This window comes from Coregonus clupeaformis, chromosome 1 (assembly GCF_020615455.1).
Source record: "Coregonus clupeaformis isolate EN_2021a chromosome 1, ASM2061545v1, whole genome shotgun sequence".
NCBI lineage: Eukaryota > Metazoa > Chordata > Actinopteri > Salmoniformes > Salmonidae > Coregonus > Coregonus clupeaformis.
This window is the reverse complement of record NC_059192.1, coordinates 57,821,145-57,848,174: the sequence shown is the minus strand read 5'-3', so window position 1 is coordinate 57,848,174 and position 27,030 is coordinate 57,821,145. Positions and strand designations below refer to the sequence as shown.

General features: G+C 41.3%; 1 protein-coding gene across 2 annotated transcripts in view; it reads right to left on the bottom strand.

Moving 5' to 3' along the window:
* Positions 1–21,114, bottom strand: part of LOC121571125 (inhibitory synaptic factor 2A-like) — a 49,712-nt gene extending 28,598 nt beyond the window's left edge. The window contains exons 1-3 of one of the 2 annotated variants that reach the window (XM_041882434.2): positions 20,722–21,114; positions 8,492–9,677; positions 3,332–3,403 (exon numbers count right to left, since the gene is read on the bottom strand). In XM_041882434.2, the coding sequence (XP_041738368.2) occupies positions 3,332–3,403; positions 8,492–9,672 (1,253 nt within the window). In that variant the 5' untranslated portion in view covers positions 9,673–9,677; positions 20,722–21,114. Of the gene's footprint in view, positions 1–3,331; positions 3,404–4,251; positions 6,465–8,491; positions 9,678–20,721 lie in introns of those variants that run through there. The other variant, XM_041882443.2, reaches the window with a different exon arrangement.
* Positions 21,115–27,030: the final 5,916 nt, after the last annotated feature.

The following is a 27,030-nucleotide window of genomic DNA, read 5'->3' as shown; positions in this document are numbered from 1 at the left end:
GATAGGACAAGATCAGAGCCTGAACAACTAGTACAGTTGATCTTTGTGTCAAAAACGCAGAATATATTTTTTATAACAGACATACAGTGTACCTCTCCCCATCTTCACAACAACTTTGTCAATATGACTTGACCATGATAACGGACTATCCAATGTTACTTCTTGGAGTTTCAGCTTCTTCAACTTGTTCAATAGTCACACTCTTTATACACAACTTTGAACCAAATACAATGCTTTTGGTTTTAGATGTATTTAAGACCTGTTTATTGTTAATTACCCATATGACACTGACTGTAACTCCTTGCTAAGAGTCTCGGTGAGCTCACTGGCTGTAGGTGCTGATGTGTAGAGTGTGCAGACATCAGCATACATAGTCATTTTAGTTTCTTGTAAGACAAGTGGCAAATCATTTGTAAAAAAAAATAGAAATAAAAAAAAGAAGTGTAATGGCCCAATGTAACTGCCCTGAGGGATACTGTACTGTACATATCTGATGTTAGAGAAGCTTCCATTGAAGAATAAACTCTAAGTTCTATTGGATAAGTAACTCTCCAACCATGTGATGACAGGTGATGTAAAGCCATAACAATTGAGTTTTCTCAATAACAAATTATGATCAATAACATCAAAGGCTGCACTGAAATCTAACAATACAGCTCCAACTATCACTATTGTTCATTTATTTTAGCCAGTCAGCACAAGTTGAGTGTGCTTCCCTATATGCATGCTGAAAGTCAGTAGTTAACCTGTTCTTTGAAAAATAGCATTGCATTTGTTCTCCATCAGTTTAGTGAGAACACGCAGCAAACTGATTGGTGGGCTGTTAGAGCCAGCAAAGGGGGCTTTACTATTTTTAGGCAGTGGAATTACTTTAGCTTCCTTCCACGCCTGTGGACACACACACACACACTCCTTTAGTTTAAAGACATGGCAAATAGGGGTGGCAATACAGTCTGCTACCATTCTCAAATAGTTTCCCATCTAGGTAGTCTATACCTGGTAGCTGATCATTATTTATGTATAGCAATCATTTTTCCACCTCTTCCACACAAAATTCAAAACAGCAATCTTTCTCTTTAAATATTAGAGCTTCAATACACAAATATGATGGTTCACTGTTAAATGTTGTCATTTCACTTCTCAGTTTGTCCACTTTATCAGTGAAACAGTCATTGAAATGATTGGCTATATCAAAAGGTTTTGTTATAAATGACCCATGAACTTCAATGAATAATGGAGATTAATTGGGTTTTCTGCCCTAATTATCATTTAAGGTGCTCTAATGTCTTTTGCCATTGTTTTTATGTCATTTATCTTGTTTTTGGAATATATATATATATATTTCTTTGTTAAATTTAGTTACAACATTTCTCAATTGACAGTATGTCAACCAATCAGCTGAGCAGCCTGACTTGTTTGGCACCTTTTTTGCATAATTTATTTTAACCATACTATTTTTTTTATACACATCAGACCAGCATAAATGTTTTACATCTTCAACAAAGGAGTCCTGATAAAACATTTTGTATGATCTCCTATAAATAACCTTATGTACGTTGGCTTTCCTTGTTATTGCCACAATGTTATGGTCACTACAGCCAATGGGAACTGATATTGCTTTGGAACTAAACTCTGTCCCCTGTAGCTCAGTTGGTAGAGCATGGCGCTTGCAACGCCAGGGTTGTGGGTTCATTTCCCACGGGGGCCAGTATGAAAATGTATGCACTCACTAACTGTAAGTCGCTCTGGATAAGAGCGTCTGCTAAATGACTAAAGATGTTTTTTAAAATGCAGCATTAGTAAATATATTATCAATATAAGTGGATGTCACAGATCCATCACTATTGGTATTCACTCTAGTTGGTTGAGTGATAACCTGGGTCATGTTACAGGCATTAGTCACGATAAGAAGCTTCCTCTTGATAGGACAACTAGAGGATAACCAGTCAATGTTCAGGTCACTCTGTTAGCGTTAGAGACCTTATCTAACATCTAATATCAACTCTAGTAATTGGAGACTAGAGTGAGGCTGTTGGTCAAATTATTTAAATGTTCCCTTAGCCAAAGTAAAAAAAATCATGCTGTTTTGTCATTGGATAAAGTGGATGTACTTAAGCATGAGTTGTTCACTAAGATGACGATAATGAGTGCAATTTCTTTTTTGAATTGGTTCACTTTTTTAGATCTCTGCTACAGCAGTGCTTGTATTGGTGTTTATTTGCAACTCAGCGACCTCATAAAACCTGCTATCTGATGTTTTCCCCTGCCTGTAAGGCTGGAACAGGCCGTGCAGCTGAAGAAGCAGAACATTGAATGGAAGGTGTTTGCTGGCACACTAGGGTACAAGAACAACTAAAATCTTGATGGTGCCGAACTTTGGAGGCTCAGTACTCATGTTTTTACCATGATTCAGATGGTATGCTTCTGTATATTCTGTAATATGTATATTGTTTAAATTGGAGTCGATCTCTGAGATGGACATTTTTATTCTTGTCTCTGAAGGCAAAGCTACAGTGATGGAATAAGACTATTGGGAAAAATTGAGTCACAGTGTGAATGTATTTGCAACCTGCCTGAGGATCATTTATATCTCTCAGACAAGTGGAGAAGTCAGAACATGTACAAGTGTTTACCCAAGTGGGACGAGTGGGTGGCGGGTGTTTATCAAAATTCACTTGTAAGTCATCTATAGTTTTATTTATTTTATTACCTTCAACAATGACAATGTTATATCTGCACAACCTGTGTCTAGAAATTCAACTCAATTTGCTGCTTCCAATTCGGCTTATGTGTTAATTCCTTTCTACATTGACTACATTCTCTATTTAAATGCTCACCAGATTCTGAAATAAGAGTTGAGGACGTCTATACATAATTGTAATAGGATATAAATAGTTTATTTTCATCACTGATCTGACCCAGATAGGAGTGTTCTCTTCTCCTTCAGTGAACTTATCATTGATCTCAGTCACACCATTTCCTAGTATCTATTTCCACCTCAGATTCAGGTGGATGATGCTCAATAAATTGATCTCACTCTGACAGAAGTATTCTATCAATTGTCATTATTGTATCACAATCGAGCTATGCCCATTAATACTTCATTAAAACCATGCAGTGAGATGAATGATATCCTCTGAGTTCAGTAAAGTATTCTATTCTACTCCTTACCAGAAAACACATTACACTCAATTGACTCTTAGCACTTGGTTTGCCACATTACAGTATATCACCTCACACATATAAGCATCTCTCATGCCATCAATATGTTGTGCCATAGCAGGTGTAAGTTACCTTTAAAGCTGTAAACAAGACATGTTAAAGTACTCACCTATAAATGATGCAGGCACTGTTTCGACATGTGTCACAGTTGGCTGTGTCCTGTCCCGTTCGGTAGGAAAGCCTGGGGAGAGGGGAAATAATGGATGATTTTCATGGCATTTCGTTATGTATTTATTTCATTTTCATGTATCTATTTTTCAAACATGGATTTGTGTTAATAATGCTACAGTCTTCTGTGAGATTGGGTTGGTCAGGTAATAGACATGCTCACTTGATGTAATATGCTCATCTCTGTCCTTATGACACAGTATACAAATGGTGTTCATAATATATTTTTCTCCAGACTTTCTAACAGAACTAATGCATTATTAACTATGTTTATGAATACTAAAGGAAAATCAATATACTTGATCTCTCTGTGCTCCATCCAACTGAATGTGTTCAGAAAATAATTAGATTTATGGAGGCAAAAGACAATCAACATGACAAATGATGTCTGTGTACTTTATGGCATTCCAAAGAGCCCTAATTCCCAGTGTCCGCCCTGTATTGTCTTGTCATTACTTAGATTGCTATGCTTCCTCCTTCTTCGGCACAACTGTGTGTACATTCTGCTCCTGAGGCATCTCAGAGGCACACTTAAGCAGACATAAGTGTGACCTGAACATGCATGGAGATTTGATGGCATCTATATAAATCTCTCCAGGACTCTCCTAGTGTCAACAGTCCCGTCCATCATGTCACGTACGTTGGTGGCAGCGTTGGGATTTCTCATTTATTTTGTTCAGAGGGTGTGTAGGGAGCAGTGGAGGATGGTGGGAGGAGCTATAGGAGGACAGGCTCATTGTGATGGCTGGAATGGAATGAAAGGAACGGAGTCAAACGTGGTTTCCATATGTTTGATGTTTTTGAAACCGTTCCATTTATTCCATTCCAACCATTACAATGAGCCTGTCCTCCTATAGCTCCTCCCACCAGCCTCCACTGGTAGGGAGTGGTCAACTGGAAAGCAGAAGGGGCATCCGGGTCCACTAGGACATGTAATTCCTTATTGTCACTGGGGGATGATGGATGAGAACTAGAGGGGTTGGACTCTGCTGCTCACCATGTCAAAAGGATGACCTTATCTGTCTTGGATGGATCGAAATTGCTGATGGGAATGCAAGGTCACCAAGTTCATCTGCCCATGTCACCTTAGAGGTGGTTGCTCTTGAATGTGGAGTTGAGGGCCTGAGTAAACAATAACTCTTCGAGTCACACAAACAGAAGGGATGTTTTTGTTGAGATATTGAGTGGTACCATCATAATCAAGGTCATCACATTTCTAGCACGACCTTGTCTACTGTAACACACCATCTAAACTACAATTGTATTTACTGAACTGTATTTTCAGTTAATCTAGCAATGTACCAAGGTTGTGTTAGGCCAGATGACTTTATGTGCGGACATTGTGTCGGAAAGTAATTCTCTAAGCTCTGACACTATAAGTCATCTCTAAGCTCTGCCACTGTTTGCTGGCACAGGCTCACTCCGGTGTTATTTGCTTGTCCTCATCGTGCAAATAAGATATCCTCACCGTCCCTATAGCGCTGACTTCCACATCACTGTGTGCTCTAAAAGCAGAGCTTTCACCTGAGAAATCCACCCACATACTGTAATGCCTTTATCCCGGTGAGAATATGACGGGCTTTCAGACACTGTTCTGTTCCACCAGGAATCTGGGACCATCACTTTGAAGACAGACAGCTTTAGAGTGGCTTGGCAGGGAGAGAGAAGGTGGGGAGGGAGCTGAGATGCTGGGGCCTTGTGGTGACTAGCGGGCTGTAATAATAGTGGTGAAACATACTAAAGGGGCCATATGAGCCCCACACTTCAGAGGAGATGAAAGCCAGTGCTTTATGATGCACTGATAATTGGTCCTTTTAAACTAGGCTTCAAGGAGCGACATCAGGGGTGCTGTGTTCTTCAGTGGCTGTGGCGAAGGCTTAATGCAATTTGCTTTGTGCCACTCTGGACTTTAGTGATGGAGCAGAGCAGACAGCCTTGTGCATTGAGTCTAATGCTGAAGACGTTTGGCCTTTTGGAGTTGGCACATAAACTTTATGCACTTGTTAGTACCTCTGTACAACTGAGCAAATATACTTAATGATATCTACAGTACAATCAGAGAACACTTACTTCCTTGCTATTGGAATGAGATGACACAGATAGCCTTGATGTATGTATTCACAAACTTAATTTAGCTTACACATACTGTTAGACCACAGCAGTTTGAAGGGCTGCAGGACTACCTAGAACATCAAATCTCAGTGATGACTGAACCACACAGACAAAATGTATGTGCCGCCTTGAGTATGTCAGTTACATCAATTCCATATATGACTGGTTACAGGATCCTAGGCTTATTGTAATTTTTTGACAAACTGTTCTTTACAGTTTATAAAACCAGGGTCCAACGTTGACTTTTTTTCTCAGTTGGCAAAAAATCTACTGACCCGAACAGAATTTCTACTGGCTCGGACATAGTGTAGTTTTAAAATGCATTGGGGTCATGCAGGGCCCATTACTCTATTCTTTAGAATTGCATTGTATTAATTGCATTCATTTTTGTTTCTAAAGTACAGTAGTGTATGTCATTTAGAGATTTCTTTTAAATCACAAAATAGGACGCTGACCCTTTAAGACAAACGTTCCAAAAGAGATATCGACCTGGCTACAGTAGGCTAGCCAAGACGAATGCTAGGTATCTTTCTTTTTGCAGACTATCAACAGTAGCCAGCATATTGCTAGTATGTTCACTATTGAAGGTTTACTTTTTAAAATAACTTTCCCTAAAATAAATATACTCTTCGAGTAGATTGATGGGTGCTTCTTTTTGCTCTGGACAGCTTGCGTGTGCTGTGTGAAGGCATCAACTCAGTGCAGCTCGAGCCCTCGAGAAGTTGTGACTTGCGGGATCGTGGTGGTGCTTGAATGAATGGGCAATCATATAGCTCAAAAACAAACAGCATAACTTTTGCGTGTGTAGTCTTTAATGATTTTCAATGGTAGACTGCAACAGAGGAGGTAAATGTTGAACTGGAATGCGAAAATGCGCTGAAAAGTTACTGGCCCAACGAGATCCAATTGCCCGACATGTTTTTGCTGGCTCCAGGCCAGCGGACCATCGTTAATGTCGGAACCTGAAAAGTACAAAATGGTATATCATACAATGCAATTTGAGAAAGTAATGGGAAAGCAATGCTGCTTTTAAAGTTGATACACTTGGATACCCACTTTTGAGAAAAATACCTTTAAAATTTTGCTGCGATTTCCACACTTGCTAGAGAGCTCTTCTTTGTTTACAGACATAATAATTTCACTTATAATTCACTGTATCACAATTCCAGTGAATCAGAAGTTTACATACACTAAGTTGACTGTGCCTTTAAACAGCTTGGAAAATCCATAAAATGATGTCATGGCTTTAGAAGCTTCTGATAGGCTAATTGACATCATTTGAGTCATTTGGAGGTGTACCTGTAGATGTATTTCAAGGCTTACCTTCAAACTCAGTGCCTCTTTGCTTGACATCATGGGAAAATCAAAAGAAATCAGCCAAGACCTCAGAAAACAAATTGTAAACCTCTACAAGTCTGGTTCATCCTTGGGAGCAATTTCCAAACACCTGAAGGTACCACGTTCATCTGTACAAACAATAGTATGCAAGTATAAACACCATGGGACCACGCAGCCGTCATACCACTCAGGAAGGAGACGCGTTCTGTCTCCGAGAGATGAACGTACTTTGGTGCAAATTAATCCCAGAACAACAGCAAAGGACCTTGTGAAGATGCTGGTGGAAACAGGTACAAAAGTATCTATATCCACAGTAAAACAAGTGCTATATCGACATAACCTGAAAGGCCGCTCAGTAAGGAAGAAGCCACTGCTCCAAAACTGCCATAAAAAAGCCAGACTACGGTTTGCAACTGCACATTGGGACAAAGATCGAATGTTTTGGAGAAATGTCCTCTGGTCTGATGAAACAAAAATAGAACTGTTTGGCCATAATGACCATCGTTATGTTTGAAGGAAAAAGGGGGGTGGCTTGCAAGCCGAAGAACACCATCCCAACCGTGAAGCACAGGGGTGGAAGCATCATGCTGTGGGGGTGCTTTGCTGCAGGAGGGACTGGTGCACTTCACAAAATAGATGGCATCATGAGGAAGGAAAATTATGTGGATATATTGAAGCAACATCTCAAGACATCAGTCAGGAAGTTAAAGCTTGGTCGCAAATGGGTCTTCCAAATGGACAATGACCCCAAACATACTTCCAAAGTTGTGGCAAAATGGCTTAAGGACAACAAAGTCAAGGTATTGGAGTGGCCATCACAAAGCCCTGACCTCAATCCTATAGAAAATGTGTGGGCAGAACTGAAAAAGCGTGTGCGAGCAAGGAGGCCTACAAACCTGACTCAGTTACGCCAGCTCTGTCAGGAGGAATGGGCCAAAATTCACCCAACTTATTGTGGGAAGCTTGTGGAAGGCTACCCGAAACGTTTGACCCAAGTTCAACAATTTAAAGGCAATGCTACCAAATACTAAGTGAGTGTATGTAAACTTCTGACCCACTGGGAATGTGATGAAAGAAATAAAAGCTGAAAGAAATAATTCTCTCTACTATTATTCTGACATTTCACATTCTTAAAATAGAGTGGTGATCCTAACTGACTTAAGACAGGAAATTTTTACTAGGATTAAATGTCAGGAATTGTGAAATACTGAGTTTAAATGTATTTGGCTAAGGTGTATGTAAACTTCCGACTTCAACTGTATAAACTGACCAGGGAAGCCCCCATTCTGTTATAGACAGAAGCCTGTGACATGTCAGACCAATCAGGACTCATCTCTTGGCATGTTTAGCCCCTCCATTATCTCAGCCAATCATGGCTAACCAGGAAGGATCCTGTCTTTCTCCCTATATAGCTCAGTGCTTTCGGTTTGGCTAAACTAGGCTCGTAATGTAACATTCTATCGATATTTACAGATTACAACGAGTTTGTAATCAAGGCACATGAAAATTTTCAAAAATGCAATTCTGCAAAATATATATATATATTATTTGTTAAACGACCCTCCTGTGAAGTAAGAAGTAGCGTCAAACTCCCACCTTGAGGAATTTAGACACATTTGATGCATGGTGGACATAAATGAGTTCAACTCACCCTTCTCTCTGAGCCTCGCCCTTCTCCAGCTCTTGGATGACCCCCAGTAAGACTTTGATGGTCTCCTGACTGGAGCTGATGAGGTTTTCCATGGCCTGGAGCTTTCCTTTAATATCACCATTCCCAGGTAAGGGCACTATCTGCTGGCAGGCACCCTGCCGTCCTGGGGGGCAAGCCTGGTCCTCCAGGCCCGGCTGTGGTGTCCTTGGGGCTGGTAAAGTCCCTGATCGGTACTGATGTGCCTTTACCTTGGCCACAGAGCAGCCACCACTGTGGGGGTGGGGCAGTGTCTGAGATTGTGGTCGATAAGTTTGCATGGACTTCTTGCGTTTGTAGTGCACCGACGGACTCCCTAGGCCTAGACTCTCCACTTGCGTCAGGGAGTTCCAGGCAACAGGACTTGTGACCTTTGACCTTGTGTCCTGTAAGGGTTCCTCGCAGTTTGCCAGCTGGCGTTTGGCGGAATGGTTGGCACCCATCGCATCCACTTTGGATAATACTTTGTGTTTGGTCCTTGCGCCACATGCCTGGTTCTCCGGCTCTCCCCTGGAGGTTGGGTCATTTGCAAAGCACTCTGTGTCCTTTGTGAGGAGAGAGGGGTCCATGCGCGCATGTCCGTCTACACAGTTGGCACCGGATAACAGATCCTCTGTGCCATTGCTGTCGTCCCTGTGGTGAAGCAGTGCCTTCGTCTGCCGCACATGCTTCCCTGCACCCTGAGAGGACGAGCACTCCTCTAAACTCACTGCCTCCTCCTGACCTTTCAAGTCACTCAAAAATCCATTGTTTTGACCCTTGTAGTCCTCCACCAAGGCCGTGTGTTTGATAGTGTGTCCTTTCTTTCGCTCGAAGGGGAAAGTCTGGTAGTGTTTCGTAAGGTCTGGTGATGTCTGGACACCCGTGCTCTTAGTCACATTGGGGATGGAGCGCCGTGCAGGCATCGCCATGTACTTCCTGTATGCCACTTTACAGGAAATTGACCTGGCTCCTCGCCCCCCTGCCCGCTGCTCGTTCTGGGCGTCACAGATGTCCTTGAAGCGGACTTGTAAGGCTTTGTTCCTCTTCTTCACCTGCTGTTTGCCGTCAGGACCATATTGCGCCTCCAAGCTATGTGACGGGCCTGTCTCTGAATCTGACTCTGAGTTGGAGAGCATGACCCTGCTGCTCTCCTTGCTCACCATGGTTTCTGGGAGAAGGGAGAGAAATATACAGTGTATGTCATATTATGCTGGGGTGGAATCACAGTACATATACTTTAGGAAGGCAGCAGATAGTTTTTATTTCATTTGTTCTGTCATTGAGCAACTAACATCTAGACTGTCAGGGCCCGGTTGCAAAAAACATCTTAAGTGTTTCCCTTAAGGGTTTACCTTAAGGAATAATTGTCCCTTATCTAAGAGAATTGTTTAAGGGTGTTGCATAGAGCCCCTCAAATTTCCCTTAGGTAAGAGCATACTTAAGGGGTTTTACTGTAGTTTGAAGGCATGTACGGCTGAAAGAGTAGCTGGTTACCATGGAGACGGCCTGATTCACTGACTAAATGTTTCATCAAAGAGATCACATTTATTTTGTGAGATAGAAAAATAGAACTTCTACAATGAAGACAGGATAACCAAATTGCTTCAGAAGATAATAAACCACATTTATTGTAATTACTTTTTTCTCAACTTGTTTCTATTACTTTCTAGCACGTCAAGCTAGCTTACAGAGTAGAGAGCTAACTAGCCAGCTAGCTTCGTAGCCATGGATTGTGCACCTTCCATTGTTTAGGTAAGTAGCTAGCTGGTTAATGCTTCCCTTTTGTAACCAGGGCAGATGAAAGCATCAGTCACCTCCACAAATGACGTTTACATTGAAATCCATACTAAATTAAACAGTTAAGGGACATCATGGGGTTCCTTAACTTTTTCATTTAATTTAAGGGGGGAATTCACCTTTAAATATTTTGTGCAACTGACTTAAAGTTAAGGTAACTTTAATGGAAAAGACAACTTAAGCTGTTTCATGCAACCGGGCCCAGAGCTTTATTTATACAAGATCACGATTGATGTCACAGATGACACACACACAGACACACCTTCTTTTATGTTATTTTTCTTATTCCAAATAAAGATTTCTATAGGTATTCTATATGCAGAGCTGTCATATTAAGGGTCTGTATTGTATTGAATAATGTTTTTGTCATTGGAATAATGTACGAGATTTTTAAGAGATTTGATTACCAACGGACAAACATGGAATGCTGTTTTAGGGAATGAAATGGTGATAAAAGGACACATCAGAGCTGAGCTAGTTCATCATCTTTATACGATGACACACTATGTGATAAATAAACCTAAATACATTGTTTGTTACTACACAAAGGCAGACCCTTCATGGCATAGTCACTTCTCTGAAAGCAATCACGTTCAATCATTTGAGACGTAGTCAATCCATCAAAATGCTTGTTGGGTTTTTTTCATCCCAAACTCCTGATAAGTCCAAAACCCAAAGCACTGCACCACACAATTTTCTGATAATGAAACAGATTGTAATGAGGTTATGAAGTTATGTAGAAAAATCATATGTAAGTCATTCATATTTCGAAGAGCCTGTATTAGCCTAAGCATTGCCTTCTGACCATGTGGGCGATTTATCAGCACTGATTCTACCACAGTAGCCTTAATGTTACCTGAATAAAATAAGGAAGAAAGGATGCCCCATTACCACCCTTTTTAAAGAGAGTCTGTCAGTATTTCAGTCAGAGAGGTCCTCTCACTCACACAATATTCAGATAGCATTTGACAAGGGTTGATAAAAGGGCCAACTGAATGCATTGGGAATCCTGCCAGATGTTTCACCTTGTGGCCTAGACATTATTACCTTTTTTGTATCTCATACTACAGATGGAAGGGAAGCCTTTTTCTATTCAGTTCATGTCTACAGTATGTTGAAAGTAGAGACTTACAGTTGAAGTCGGAAGTTTACATTCACTTAGGTTGGAGTCATTAAAACTCGTATTTCAAGCACTCCACAAATGTATTGTTAACAAACTACAGTTTTGGCAAGTCAGTTAGGACATCTACTTTGTGCATGACACAAGTCATTTTTCCAACAATTGTTTACAGACAGATTATTTCACTTATAATTCACTGTATCACAATTCCAGTGGGTCAGAAGTTTACATACACTAAGTTGACTGTGCCTTTAAACAGCTTGGAAAATTCCAGAAAATGATGTCATGGCTTTAAAAGCTTCTGATAGGCTAATTGACATAATTTGAGTCAATTGGAGGTGTACCTGTCGATGTATTTCAAGGCCTACCTTCAAACTCAGTGCTTCTTTGCTTGACATCATGGGAAAATAAAAATAAATCAGCCAAGACCTCATAAAAAAAAATTGTAGACCTCCACAAGTCTGGTTCATCCTTGGGAGCAATTTCCAAACGCCTGAAGGTACCACGTTCATCTCTACAAACAATAGTGCGCAAGTATAAACACCATGGGACCACGCAGCTGTCATACCGCTCAGGAAGGAGACGCGTTCTGTCTCCTAGAGATTAACGTACTTTGGTGCGGAAAGTGCAAATCAATCCCAGAACAACAGCAAAGGACCTTGTGAAGATGCTGGAGTAAACAGATACAAAAGTATCTATATCCACAGTAAAACGAGTCCTATATCGACATAACCTGAAAGGACGCTCAGCAAGGAAGAAGCCACTGCTCCAAAACCTCCATAAAAAAGCCAGACTACGGTTTACAGCTGCACATGGGGACAAAGATCATACTTTTTGGAGAAATGTCCTCTGGTCTGATGAAACAAAAATAGAACTGTTTGGACATAATGACCATCGTTATGTTTGGAGGAAAAAGGGGGTTGCTTGCAAGCCGAAGAACACCATCCCAACCGTGAAGCACGGGAGTGGAAGCATCATGCTGTGGGGGTGCTTTGCTGCAGGAGGGACTGGTGCACTTCGCAAAATAGATGGCATCATGAGGAAGGAAAATTCTGTGGATATATTGAAGCAACATCTCAAGACATCAGTCAGGAAGTTAAAGCTTGGTCGCAAATGGGTCTTTCAAATGGACAATGACCCCAAGCATACTTAGGCCCTGTGTAGCTCAGTTGGTAGAGCATGGCACTTGCAACGCCAGGGTTGTGGGTTCGATTCCCACGGGGGGCCAGTATGAAAAAATATATGCACTCACTAACTGTAAGTCGCTCTGGATAAGAGCGTCTGCTAAATGACTTAAATGTAAATATACTTCCAAAGTTGTGGCAAAATGGCTTAAGGACATTGTATTGGAGTGGCCATCACAAAGCCCTGACCTCAATCCTATAGAACATTTGTGGAAAGAACTGAAAAAGTGTGTGCGAGCAAGGAGGCCTACAAATCTGACTCAGTTACACCAGCTCTGTCAGGAGGAATGGGCCAAAATTCACCCAACTTATTGTGGGAAGCTTGTGGAAGGCTACCCGAAACGTTTGACCCAAGTTAAACAATTTAAATGCAATGCTACCAAATACTAATTGAGTGTATGTAAACTTCTGACCCACTGGGAAAGTGATGAAATAAATAAAAGCTGAAATAAATTATTCTCTCTACTATTATTCTGACATTTCACATTATTAAAATAAAGTGGTGATCCTAACTGACCTAAGACAGGGAATTTTTACTAGGATTACATGTCAGGAATTGTGAAAAACTGAGTGTTAACATAAACTTCCGACTTCAACTGTATATCACTTCAGACACCTGAAATGACTAGGTAAACCTTGTCTTGCAAGTCAATTGCGTTGTATTGCGGATCTAAACACTATTTAATGAATGTGAAAATATTGCTCATCCATTAATGGTGCAATGCCAAACTGAAATTATACATTATGAAAGGTAGATTGATGGAATTGTTATGTCTCTATAAGCTACATTTGAAATTCAGTTGTTTGTCAGAAGCTTTCCACAGATATACATTTTCATTGCTTCAAGGCTGATTCCCATCGAATCATATTATTTCACACCAGGAAATAGCCATCTCAAACAATTGAAATTGTATCTATATTCATACAAAGTCCTCTCAAGTCCTCCTCACTTTATATTCAGACACAAGCCAAAGCATATAAAGAAGCTAAATGGTAATTCACACATAGAGAATATATACTGTATATAAAAAAATCCCTCATTCCCTTAAGGTTCTTGAGCAAACCTGGAGTGTCATATGATAATATTAAAGACAACTGAGTATGTGTCACCACCACAGCCCCTCTGAATACCCAGTTACTTTCTTCTTCCTACTCACTCCCCACTTCCCAGGGCTAGCTATCTCTGCTAATGACCAGAGGTCCTTCCCTGTTTTGGCCCCAGCCATCCAGGGGATTATGAATAATGCATTGACTCTAAAATTGCAAAAGTAATCCTCTTAAATCTCCTTATGTACTCTGGCAGACCATGTTGTCTGTTACAATTGCCCTTCAGTTCTTCATACAAAAATGTTAGATAGAAAACTCCACTTCAGATGCTATGATTGAGTGGTCATCTCCATAATTATCTAGTGTTTTCTGTCAGTTCTTTGGACATTGGACTGAGTTGGCTGGTTATATATACATGAATGTATCACTATCCCTGCTAGCAAATCTATAACATTGCTGATTTACGATATTCAGTTCTGCCTCCAACTCCAGCATGTGAACATGCTTCTAACAGGAGACATTCTCTTGAGGTGTAGTGTCACAGTCCTACACATGACCTGATAAATGATTGACATGCTCTCCTGATCAAGCATGTTTATAGGATTAAATTGTAGCTTATCCACTCTCATAAATGGTATAGTAATGGTATTACAGTGGCTCCTGACTTTGACTGTGCTAACACGGCAACCATTTACAAAGCAGCACTTTCAATGACATTGACCTTGACACAGCACACGTGATGCATATCGCCAGTGAATGGAAGACCATATCTCACTTGCTGTTTGCTGTCTGTCTGCTGCCAAGGCATGTTCAAATCATAACAATACGTAATATTTATGTTGTGACACCACATACCAATTCCTCAACGCAGTGGCGGTTGGTGCCGTTTAAGCATATTGGATGACTGTCATTCATATTCCATTCACCCAGCTCAATGTAACATTGATAGGTTTAGGCTACTACATTATACTAAACGTTTCCCTATACCCATTGATACAAACTAGCCTTTAATTAAAAGTTTACAACGTAGGTGTACAGGTCGAGATATTTTTTATTTTGTAATCAAGGTGACAGACAGTGACACATTCAATACCGCCTTGCACACTCTTGCCTACATCTAGCTGATCTAGGGTGTAATCGTTAGTCCGACAGTTGCAAACAAGAGTTTCTATTGGACAAATTCAGGTATGATTAACCCTGTTTCGTTCTGCTTGCTTCTGTTTAGGAAACATTTTTCAATAGAATCGGCGGAATGAATACAACCCTGATCACACGCAAACACAGTTCACTTTCATAGCAGCCACGTACAAACAGCATGACCACTTTGCTCGTTGTATAATTCCTTCTTGCATCTGCGCGCTCTCCTCCTCTCACCTTTTCTGTTCGCTTGTGGGCTTCAATGCACAACACATCAGCTGTCTGTGGCCAGGCGAAAAAACCTTTCCAAGCCAAACCTTCATATCTTAACCATTAACCGCTACACACAGCCTACATCGTTGTGACCAAGCATCTTAGCAGTTATACCGGTGGGCCCCGGTGGCAATACATTTATTAAACCAAAAACGTACTATCCAACACGTTCCAGTGTTGGATAGCCATAGCCAGCTAGTTAACATATTATCCATCTCTGTTTGAGCCAGGTGTTTGAGTAGGCTAAACAACCTAGCTGCATTCGCCAGCTAAGTAAGTGAAAGTGAAAGTAAAAATATAGACTTACAGTGGGGGGAAAAAGTATTTAGTCAGCCACCAATTGTTCAAGTTCTCCCAATTAAACAGATGAGAGAGGCCTGTAATTTTCATCATAGGTACACGTCAACTATGACAGACAAAATGAGAAAAAAAAATCCAGAAAATCACATTGTAGGATTTTTAATGAATGTATTTGCAAATTATGGTGGAAAATAAGTATTTGTTCAATAACAAAAGTTTCTCAATACTTTGTTATATACCCTTTGTTGGCAATGACACAGGTCAAACGTTTTCTGTAAGTCTTCACAAGGTTTTCACACTGTTGCTGGTATTTTGGCCCATTCCTCCATGCAGATCTCCTCTAGAGCAGTGATGTTTTGGGGCTGTCGCTGGGCAACACGGACTTTCAACTCCCTCCAAAGATTTTCTATGGGGTTGAGATCTGGAGACTGGCTAGGCCACTCCAGGACCTTGAAATGCTTCTTACGAAGCTTCTCCTTCGTTGCCCGGGCGGTGTGTTTGGGATCATTGTCATGCTGAAAGACCCAGCCACGTTTAATCTTCAATGCCCTTGCTGATGGAAGGAGGTTTTCACTCAAAATCTCACGATACATGGCCCCATTCATTCTTTCCTTTACACGGATCAGTCGTCCTGGTCCCTTTGCAGAAAAACAGCCCCAAAGCATGATGTTTCCACCCCCATGCTTCACAGTAGGTATGGTGTTCTTTGGATGCAACTCAGCATTCTTTGTCCTCCAAACACGACGAGTTGAGTTTTTACCAAAAAGTTATATTTTGGTTTCATCTGACCATATGACATTCTTCCAATCCTCTTCTGGATCATCCAAATGCACTCTAGCAAACTTCAGAAGGGCCTGGACGTGTACTGGCTTAAGCAGGGGGACACGTCTGGCACTGCAGGATTTGAGTCCCTGGCGGCGTAGTGTGTTACTGATGGTAGGCTTTGTTACTTTGGTCCCAGCTCTCTGCAGGTCATTCACTAGGTCCCCCCGTGTGGTTCTGGGATTTTTGCTCACCATTCTTGTGATCATTTTGACCCCACAGGGTGAGATCTTGCGTGGAGCCCCAGATCGAGGGAGATTATCAGTGGTCTTGTATGTCTTCCATTTCCTAATAATTGCTCCCACAGTTGATTTCTTCAAACCAAGCTGCTTACCTATTGCAGATTCAGTCTTCCCAGCCTGGTGCAGGTCTACAATTTTGTTTCTGGTGTCCTTTGACAGCTCTTTGGTCTTGGCCATAGTGGAGTTTGGAGTGTGACTGTTTGAGGTTGTGGACAGGTGTCTTTTATACTGATAACAAGTTCAAACAGGTGCCATTAATACAGGTAACGAGTGGAGGACAGAGGAGCCTCTTAAAGAAGTTACAGGTCTGTGAGAGCCAGAAATCTTGCTTGTTTGTAGGTGACCAAATACTTATTTTCCACCATCATTTGCAAATAAATTCATAAAAAATCCTACAATGTGATTTTCTGGAGAAAAGAAATTCTCAATTTGTCTGTCATAGTTGACGTGTACCTATGATGAAAATTACAGGCCTCTCTCATCTTTTTATCTCTCTCTCTCTATTGCTTCTCCTTCATTTTTGAAGAAATCTAATTGTTCAAAACTGTTCAACTATTGTCTTTCTCTCTCTTTGGGTCAACTACTCCCCACATTGTATACAGTGCAGTGCTAGCGAGCTGTAGCTTATGCTTTCAGTACTAGATTCATTCTCTGATCCTTTGAATGGGTGGACAACATGTCAGTTCATGCTGCAAGAGCTCTGATAGATTGGAGGACGTCCTCCAGAAGTTGTCATAATTACTGTGTAAGTCTATGGAAGGGGGTGAGAACCATGAGCCTCCTAGGTTTTGTATTGAAGTCAATGTACCCAGAGGAGGACGGAAACTATCTGTCCTCCGGCTACACCATGGTGCTACCCTACAGAGTGCTGTTGAGGCTACTGTATAACTTAATTGCAAAACAGTGTGCTTTAATAAATTATTTGGTGACGTAAATATATTTAGTATAGTTTTTTCTAAAAATGATAACGTTTTTAATGTTTCACTATTTATTTATTTCATTCACTGAGGAGGATCGTCCTCCCCTTGCTCCTCTGAGGAGCCTCCACTGCCCCAACGCACCAATCCCCCCATGACACCAGCTTGGAAAAACCCATTATACAGAGAGATAATTAAGAAATAAGGCCCGAGGAGGTGTGGTATATACCACGGATAAGGGCTGTTCTTATGCACGACGCATCGCGGAGTGCCTTGGTATAGCACTTAGTCGTGGTATATTGGCCATATAACACAAACCCCCGAGGTGCCTTATTGCTATTGTAAACTGGTTACCAATGTAATTAGAACAGTAAAAATAAATGTTTTGTCATACCCGTGGTATATGGTCTGATATACAGTACCACGGCTTTCAGCAAATCAGCATTCAGGGCTCGAACCACCCAGTTAATAATAGGGAATATATGAGGACACACACCAGATTTGTGTGTTGCATAGCATATTGGCACCCTTTTTTAAGCCCATCTAGGATGCCAAAAGAGGAGGGGCCATAACTCTTTGTTGGGTACTTTGTGTCTATTGTTAGACCATGCTAGTTTACCTAATGCTTTGAGTCAGAATCACTTCACCATCCATTGCACAACGTGTGATTTGAGAATAATGTGAGTGATGTGAGGACATCTGTAAGAATTGGTTTTCTTATCATTGTCATACTTGTTGATTGTATCACGTTGACCTTCCCCACATAAAAAAATATTACATTTTACTATAGAATATTATTGTACTTACTATAGAATTCTGTAGTAAATTGTAGTGTACTGTAGAGTACTATACTCCACACTGTAGTATTCCTCGGTCGTGTAGTGCTTACTATAGAATTTTGTAGTATACTTTGGAACACTATACACCATACTGTGGAATCCCCCTTGATCGTGTAGTGCTTACTATAGAATCGTGTAGTATACTGTAGAATACTATACTACACACTGTAGCATCCCTTGATCATGTGTGGTACTTATTATTAAATTTAAATTTTTAGTCATTTAGTAGACGCTCTTATCCAGAGCAACTTACAGTTAGTGAGTGCATACATTTTCATACTGGCCCCCCGTGGGAAACGAACCCACAACCCTGGCGTTGCAAGCGCCATGTCTACATTATATATTTTTTTGACATTCCCACCAAGTTATAGGCTAGGTATCCCCCAGTTCTGCATCTCCTAATATCTTGGTTCTGTCTGTCTGGTGAATTGTTAGTAACTTGCTGGGCTGCAGGCTACACCTGAGAAAGTGTGCTTTATGACATTGGCTTCAAAGATTCATCACTGCACAGCACTTTCTTTTACAGAGGCGTAGGGGAGCTTTTTAAAAGGCCTCCATTTCCCCATCTACTCACTGAAGGCCAGTGGCTATGAAATGGATCCTCCAAAGAGTAAGTTTAGCATCGCCATGACAAGGAGAAGTGCATTACACCTGACGCATTGACATGGTTACAAGGAGAGAGAACTGTGGGGAACTGAGGGGTTTTTCCCGGAAGCAGGGGAGAGTAAGATGGCAGATTGGTTTATGTTCCCTTGCCTTACAGTAGTTGTTCCTTGCCCAATTGTACCATAGTTACAGGTTACTGTGAGCCACCCTGTTTACTCACTTCCTGAGCTGGTTTCTCATACAGCAAGACGAGGGTATGGCTGCTGATGTTTCAAAGAAAGAGTAAGAGAATGTGAATTGCTCCAACAACAGAAAAGGATAAAGGAACTCAGTGGTTGGTTTCTCATAAACAGAGCTGAGAGAGAATAGAGTATTCAATTAGACTGATAGAGACAGAGGTGGGGGCCTAGGATAGAAGATGGTTTGGGCACACCATGAGCTGGTTTCTAAGATAGAGGTTTCTGTAGAGACAGAGATGGGTTTGAAATGAGGCAGGGGGAGAACAAACCCTCTGAACTGGTTTCAGAAGCCTCGTTTACACCTTGCGCTAATGTGGGTTTTTTGATCTAATCTATATGATCCAATCAGTATCGCGTCAACACATGGTATTAAAATGTCTACATTGTGAGCAAATTTCCTGTTGCCTCCCTGTAATTACATTATTTGACAGATATTATTATTTTCATTTTTAACAATTATTGATGCCATACATGCTACCTGTCAATTATTTATATGCATAATGATTTAAATGGCTTGACCATCCAGATTTGTTCACACTTGATTGATATCCAGATACAATGGGTCCCTGACTACCTCCGGAGGTGGTTAGGAAGATCTCATCACAATCAGATCACACTGCGTCTTTTAATCATCTACACCTGCCCAAAAATGTGGGCACAATCAGAATGTGGACAAAGGACGCATGTCAGCACCAGGTATAAACGAGGAGGGGGGGGTTGGATGACTATGAAACGAGAGAGAGAGAGAGAGAGAGAGAGAGAGAGAGAGAGAGAGAGAGAGAGAGCTGATCTGCCCTCTATGTGATGCAGTGCCCTGCCGGGGGCGTCAAGATCACACGTCATTACTCATGATAAGTTGCGAGTCCCGGGTGGGATCCTCGTCACATGAAGCCTTGAGGAACACATCCATCGCCCATGATACTCACTGTATTTTCAGCAGCAATACTGTAGCTATGGTATGTGTTCAACACTGAACACCCATTATATCTCACTGTCACAAGCACTTGAGCAGTATCATTGATATCCTTAAAAATAATGTCAATGATTAAATAATATGCCATTTAGCAGACGCTTTTATCCAAAGCGACTTACAGTCATGTGTGAATACATTTTTACGTATGGGTGGTCCCGGGGATCGAACCCACTACACTGGCGTTACAAGCGCCATGCTCTACCAGCTGAGCTACAGAGGACCACATGATCACCTCATCTGTTTAATACATTCAAAAGAGCAATAATGGCTAAGGCTTAAGTACAATTGATCAATGCTACAAGACTAAATCAATACATCAATTCTAACTGAATATTCATCTGAACATTTCCTTGTTCAGTAATCTGTTCATTACACTTTCTAAACAGGGAATCAGATAGTATCAGCCAAAACTGAAACAGATAACATAAAGACAACATCATTGCTTTCTCCAGATAAATCGTGAGCCTTTTACTGCTTGGCTAGAATGCAGAGATGCACCCCCCTCCCACATATCAGCGTCTAGACAATAAAGCAACCAAACATACACCACTATAGTATATCACCACAAATACAGTACAGACATTCAAACCACTCAGGCACCTGCTGTATCTTGACAAATCAAAGCTGATAAACTGCAACTAAGTGCAGATTCTCCAATGTTTCTACATTAACTTCCTATCGTTATTACTATACAGACTTAAGGGTTAAACACTTACCTTGAGAAACAAATCAATGGAGCAAAGGATGAGAAAGCAGAGATCTCCCACTGAGCTGGTGCATATCCATTCATGTAGTGGCATAGAGAGCTCCGTCCAGAGAGAGGATAGGGGACCAAAGAGTCAGCAGTGACAGCTGGAATAGTTGTGGCACACCGGCTCAGGATTCAGGATAGAATAAAAACAGCCTCCAACCCCATAAGGTCCACAATGATGTCCTCCCTCCTTCTCTCTCTCTGTCTGCCTCTCTCTCTCTTTCACCTCATTCAAGCATCACTGACACTCATCCGCTGCCGTTCCTGCACTCACCGGCAATAGGCACTCATACATGCAACGGAGATCTCCATCTCACGCTGCTGCTGCAATCCCTGTGCATTTGTGAGTGTGTTTGTGAGTGAGTGAGTGAGTAAAACAGAGAGAGAGAGGTAGAGAAAGCGAGAGAGATAGAGGGGAAGAGGGGGGATGAGAGCGAGGGAGGGTGAGAGAGGGGGAAAGCGCAAGCTGCTGGGTAAAGTCCAGAGTTGCCACAGCTGGTGAGCTCATGCATCAACAGTAAAGACCTCCTTATCATGTCCTCTGAGCTGGCATAGGGGCTGGTGAGCTGTTATATAATCTGAATGGCTTCCCAGACAGCGTGGGGAAGGCTCTGAAATAATAATGCATTGTGTTTTTAATTGGATGTCTCCTTCCCTCGTTACTTTTAGATATCTGAGAGGAGAAGAGAAGAAACAGAGGGGGAAGGAAGGAAAAGAGGGAGAGGAAACGTTGGGGAGAGAGAGGAGTTGAGAGAGTATTAGTATGTAGTCTGGAAGGAGGGAACAAGAGAGAGAGGAAGAGATGTGGACACAAAAGGAGAATTAATTAATTTTATCCAACTCTGCATGTCTACTGTTTATCGCTGACCTCACAAAGAGACTTGCAGCCAATTATAGTATTCCAGTAATATAATACACTCAATATTTATATTGATGGTCCAAATTCTTAACAATTTTGTTACCGTGTTACTGGGATTGGCATATACTAGCAAGAAAAACAATGCCTACAGTATATCAAAGCCGATCTCCCTTTGAGTTCTTGATTGGTGCAAAGTGTTCTATTATTTTTCTCTGTAGTCAAGGTCAGTGCACAGGCAATACTTCCATTCTGTCTGCGATTCATGCTTCTGAGATGCACAAAGTGTTGTGAAATACTTTACTCAGTTGGCAGCAGTGGCGGTCAGTGACGTTTATGATGAGGGAGGACAATTTATTTTCTCATGAGCATGGCATTATTTCTATTACAGCATGTTGGATAACTGTCATTCATATTCCATTCACCCAGTTCAATGTAACATCGATAGGTTTAGGCTTCTACATGACACTCAAATTTTCCCTATACCCATCATGAGGTTGCGACAACCTAGCCTATGAATGAAAGTTTACAACGTAGGTGCACACAGGTCGAGAGAAAAATTTGAGATGACAGACAGTGACACATCGACAGACAGTGAAACATTCAATACTGCCTTGCCTGCATCTAGCTCATCTAGGGTGTAATCATTAGTCCAAAAGAGAGTTTCTATTGGACAAATTCAGGTATTTTTATCCCCGTTTTGTTTGTTTCCATTTAAGAAAAGTTTTTCAACAGAATCGGCGGAATGAATACACCCCTGATCACGCATAAACACAGTTCACTTTTATAGCAGCCACGTTGTATTCCTTCTCACCTCTATGCACTCTCCTCCTCTCACCTTTTCCCTTCGTTTGTTTATTTTATTTTATTATTTCACCTTTATTTAACCAGGTAAGCCAGTTGAGAACAAGTTCTCATTTACAACTGTGACCTGGCCAAGATAAAGCAAAGCAGTGCGATAAAAACAATAAGAACACAGAGTTACATATGGGATAAACAAAACATACAGTCAATAACACAATAGAAAATATATATACAGTGTGTACAAATGTAGTAAGTTATGGAGGTAAGGCAATAAATAGGCCATAGTGCAAAATAATTACAATTTAGTATTAACACTGGAATGATAGATGTGTAGAAGATGATGTGCAAATAGAGATACTGGGGTGCAAATTAGCAAAATAAATAACAATATGGGGATGAGGTAGTTGGGTGGGCTAATTACAGATGGGCTGTGTACAGGTGCAGTGATCGGTAAGCTGCTCTGACAACTGATGCTTAAAGTTAGTGAGGGAGATAAGAGTCTCCAGCTTCAGAGATTTTTGCAGTTCGTTACAGTCATTGGCAGCAGAGAACTGGAAGGATTGGCGGCTAAAGGAGGTGTTGGCTTTGGAGATGACCAGTGAGATATACCTGCTGGAACGCATACTATGGGTGGGTGTTGCTATGGTGACCAATGAGCTAAGATAAGGCAGGGATTTGCCTAGCAGTGATTTATAGATGACCTGGAGCCAGTGGGTTTGGCGATGAATATGTAGTGAGGGCCAGCCAATGAGAGCGTACAGGTCACAATGGTGGGTAGTATATGGGGCTTTGGTGACAAAACGGATGGCACTGTGATAGACTACATCAAATTTGCTGAGTAGAGTATTGGAGGCTATTTTGTAAATGACATCGCTGAAGTCAAGTATCGGTAGGATAGTCAGTTTTACGAGGGCATGTTTGGCAGCATGAGTGAAGGAGGCTTTGTTGCGAAATAGGAAGCCGATTCTAGATTTAACTTTGGATTGGAGATGCTTAGTGTGAGTCTGGAAGGAGAGTTTAAGAGATAACCAGACACCAGGTATTTGTAGTTGTCCACATATTCTAAGTCAGACCCGCCGAGAGTAGTGATTCTAGTCGGGCGGGCGGGTGCAAGCAGCGTTCGATTGAAGAGCATGCATTTAGTTTTACTAGTGTGTAAGAGCTGGTGGACTTTAATGAACACATCAGCTGTATGTGACCAGGTGAAAAAAATATTTCCAAGCCAAACCATGTCATAACCGCTGCACACAGCCTAGATCGTTGTCCCCATATTAGCTAAAGTAAAGTCCTAGTCAACATAGCTAATAGAACTTATGCGTTAGTAAACCCGCTACAATCATGCAGTAAGGTTACAGTGTATAGTAAGCAGTTACACCGGCGGGCCCCGGTGGCTATAAACTAATAAAACCAAAAGCTTACCTTGACTTGGAAGAGTTACAGTGTTGTGTTGGATGGTCATAGCCAGCTAGCGAACATAGAATCCCTCTGTTTGAGCCGGGTGTTTGAGTAAACTAAACTAGCCAGCTGCATTTGCTAGCTAAGTAAGTGAAACTGAAATTGAAAAAAAAAAAACGAAATCTTTCTCTCTCTTGCTTCTCCTTCATTTTTGAATAAATTAATTTGTTGAAAACTGTTCAACTAGTGTCTTTGTCTTTGAGTCAACTACTCACCCCATTTTATGCATGTATGAAAATGTATGCACTCAGTAACTGTAAGTCGCTCTGGATAAGAGCGTCTGCTAAATGATTAAAATGTCAATGTAATGCACTGCAGTGCTAGCTAGATGTACCTTATGCTTTCAGTACTAGATTCATTCTCTGATCCTTTGATTGGGTGGACAACATTACAGTTCATGCTGCAAGAGCTCGTATAGGTTGGCGTGTAAGTCTATGGAAGGGGGTGAGAACCAAGAGCCTCCTAGGTTTTGTATTGAAGTCAATGTACCAAGAGGAGGAAGGAAGCTAACTGTCCTCCGGCTACACCATGGTGCTACCCTACAGAGTGCTGTTAGGCTACTGTAGACCTTCATTGCAAAACAGTGTGTTTTAATCAATTATTTGGTGACGTGAATATATTTAGTATAGTTTTATCTGAAAAAATATAACTTTTTATTTTATTTTAATTTTTTAATGAAATTCACTGAAGAGGATGGTCCTCCCCTTCCTCCTCTGAGGATCCTCCACTGGTTGGCAGTGATACACACTTTAGATATTCTGCAGTGAAATGTGGTGTGCATACCATGAGGGTGATATGTGATAGAGTGGGGAAAAAAACTATTTAGTCAGCCACCAATTGTGCAAGTTCTCCCACTTAAAAAGATGAGAGAGGCCTGTAATTTTCATCATAGGTACACGTCAACTATGACAGACAAATTGAGATTTCTTTTCCCAGAAAATCACATTGTAGGATTTTTAATGAATTTATTTGCAAATTATGGTGGAAAATACGTATTTGGTCACCTACAAACAAGCAAGATTTCTGGCTCTCAAAGACCTGTAACTTCTTCTTTAAGAGGCTACTCTGTCCTCCACTCGTTACCTGTATTAATGGCACCTGTTTGAACTTGTTATCAGTATAAAAGACACCTGTCCACAACCTCAAACAGTCACACTCCAAACTCCACTATGGCCAAGACCAAAGAGCTGTCAAAGGACACCAGAAACAAAATTGTAGACCTGCACCAGGCTGGGAAGACTGAATCGGCAATAGGTAAGCAGCTTGGTTTGAAGAAATCAACTGTGGGAGCAATTATTAGGAAATGGAAGACATACAAGACCACTGATAATCTCCCTCGATCTGGGGCTCCACGCAAGATCTCACCCCGTGGGGTCAAAATGATAACAAGAACGGTGAGCAAAAATCCCAGAACCACACGGGGGGACCTAGTGAATGACCTGCAGAGAGCTGGGACCAAAGTAACAAAGCCTACCATCAGTAACACACTACGCCGCCAGGGACTCAAATCCTGCAGTGCCAGACGTGTCCCCCTGCTTAAGCCAGTACATGTCCAGGCCCGTCTGAAGTTTGCTAGAGTGCATTTGGATGATCCAGAAGAGGATTGGGAGAATGTCATATGGTCAGATGAAACCAAAATATAACTTTTTGGTAAAAACTCAACTCGTCGTGTTTGGAGGACAAAGAATGCTGAGTTGCATCCAAAGAACACCATACCTACTGTGAAGCATGGGGGTGGAAACATCATGCTTTGGGGCTGTTTTTCTGCAAAGGGACCAGGACGACTGATCCGTGTAAAGGAAAGAATGAATGGGGCCATGTATCGTAAGATTTTGAGTGAAAACGTTCTTCCATCAGCAAGGGCATTGAAGATGAAACGTGGCTGGGTCTTTCAGCATGACAATGATCCCAAACACACCGCCCGGGCAACGAAGGAGAGGCTTCGTAAGAAGCATTTCAAGGTCCTGGAGTGGCCTAGCCAGTCTCCAGATCTCAACCCCATAGAAAATCTTTGGAGGGAGTTGAAAGTCCGTGTTGCCCAGCGACAGCCCCAAAACATCACTGCTCTAGAGGAGATCTGCATGGATGAATGGTCCAAAATACCAGCAACAGTGTGTGAAAACCTTGTGAAGACTTACAGAAAACGTTTGACCATTGCCAACAAAGGGTATATAACAAAGTATTGAGAAATATCCTACAATTTGATTTTCTAGATTTTTTTTTCTCATTTTGTCATAGTTGACGTGTACCTATGATGAAAATTGTAGGCCTCTCTCATCTTTTTAAGTTGGAGAATTTGCACAATTGTTGGCTGACTAAATACTTTTTTCCCCCACTGTATATCAAGATGGTGATATGTGATTGGAATTGATCTTCAAAACAATACAATCCTCCACCATTGTATGTTTTGTTTTCCTCTGCTGGGCAAGCTACAGCACAAGTACATTGAAATACAGCGGAAATGAGACACAGTGTTTTCTAAGGCACCACAAGTGGCTGCTGTGATAGCTCTTAGCACAAGTTCAGCCAGTGTGACTAAAAGTTTGCCTGTGTTTTGCTTGTGTAAGCAACCTGCAGAAAAGCTTTCCAAATGAGGTTTGTCTTGCATAGACCTGAGGGGGAGGTAGAATGGTAATCTGCTGACTGCTGTCTTATTGATTTAAAGGAGAGTATAGCACCTATTTCTCAATGCCAGAAATGCATACAATAGTAACTTAGAGCACCCAAAGATAACATTCCCAAATCACAAACTCTTTAATCAATTGTTATAATATTTTTAATGTTGTTCTAAATGTTGGGCTTGAGTTTTTCTCCAAATCAGCTCTAACTTCAGAAAAAATCCCACAATGCCCCGTGGTCAGCGTCATACAGTGAATGAAAAACTTAAAAAGTGTGATACATTTGTGAGAATGAGGCGGGAAAATTGGTTATCTACTCGTCAATCTGAGGGGCACATTTCGTCCCTGAGAACTTTCAATGCTATCGACAATGGAAGGACGACTTCATCAAGAAGTTGCTTCTCAAAGTGGATGCTGTCCCTACCATCAATGTGGCTTCTAAAGCATCTCAAACAGCCAGCAGCAACAGCAGAAACCGAGCAGTATCACAGGCTTCAGTGAGCATGGAAGTGATAAGGGTAAGTGAAACTGCTAGCTTGGT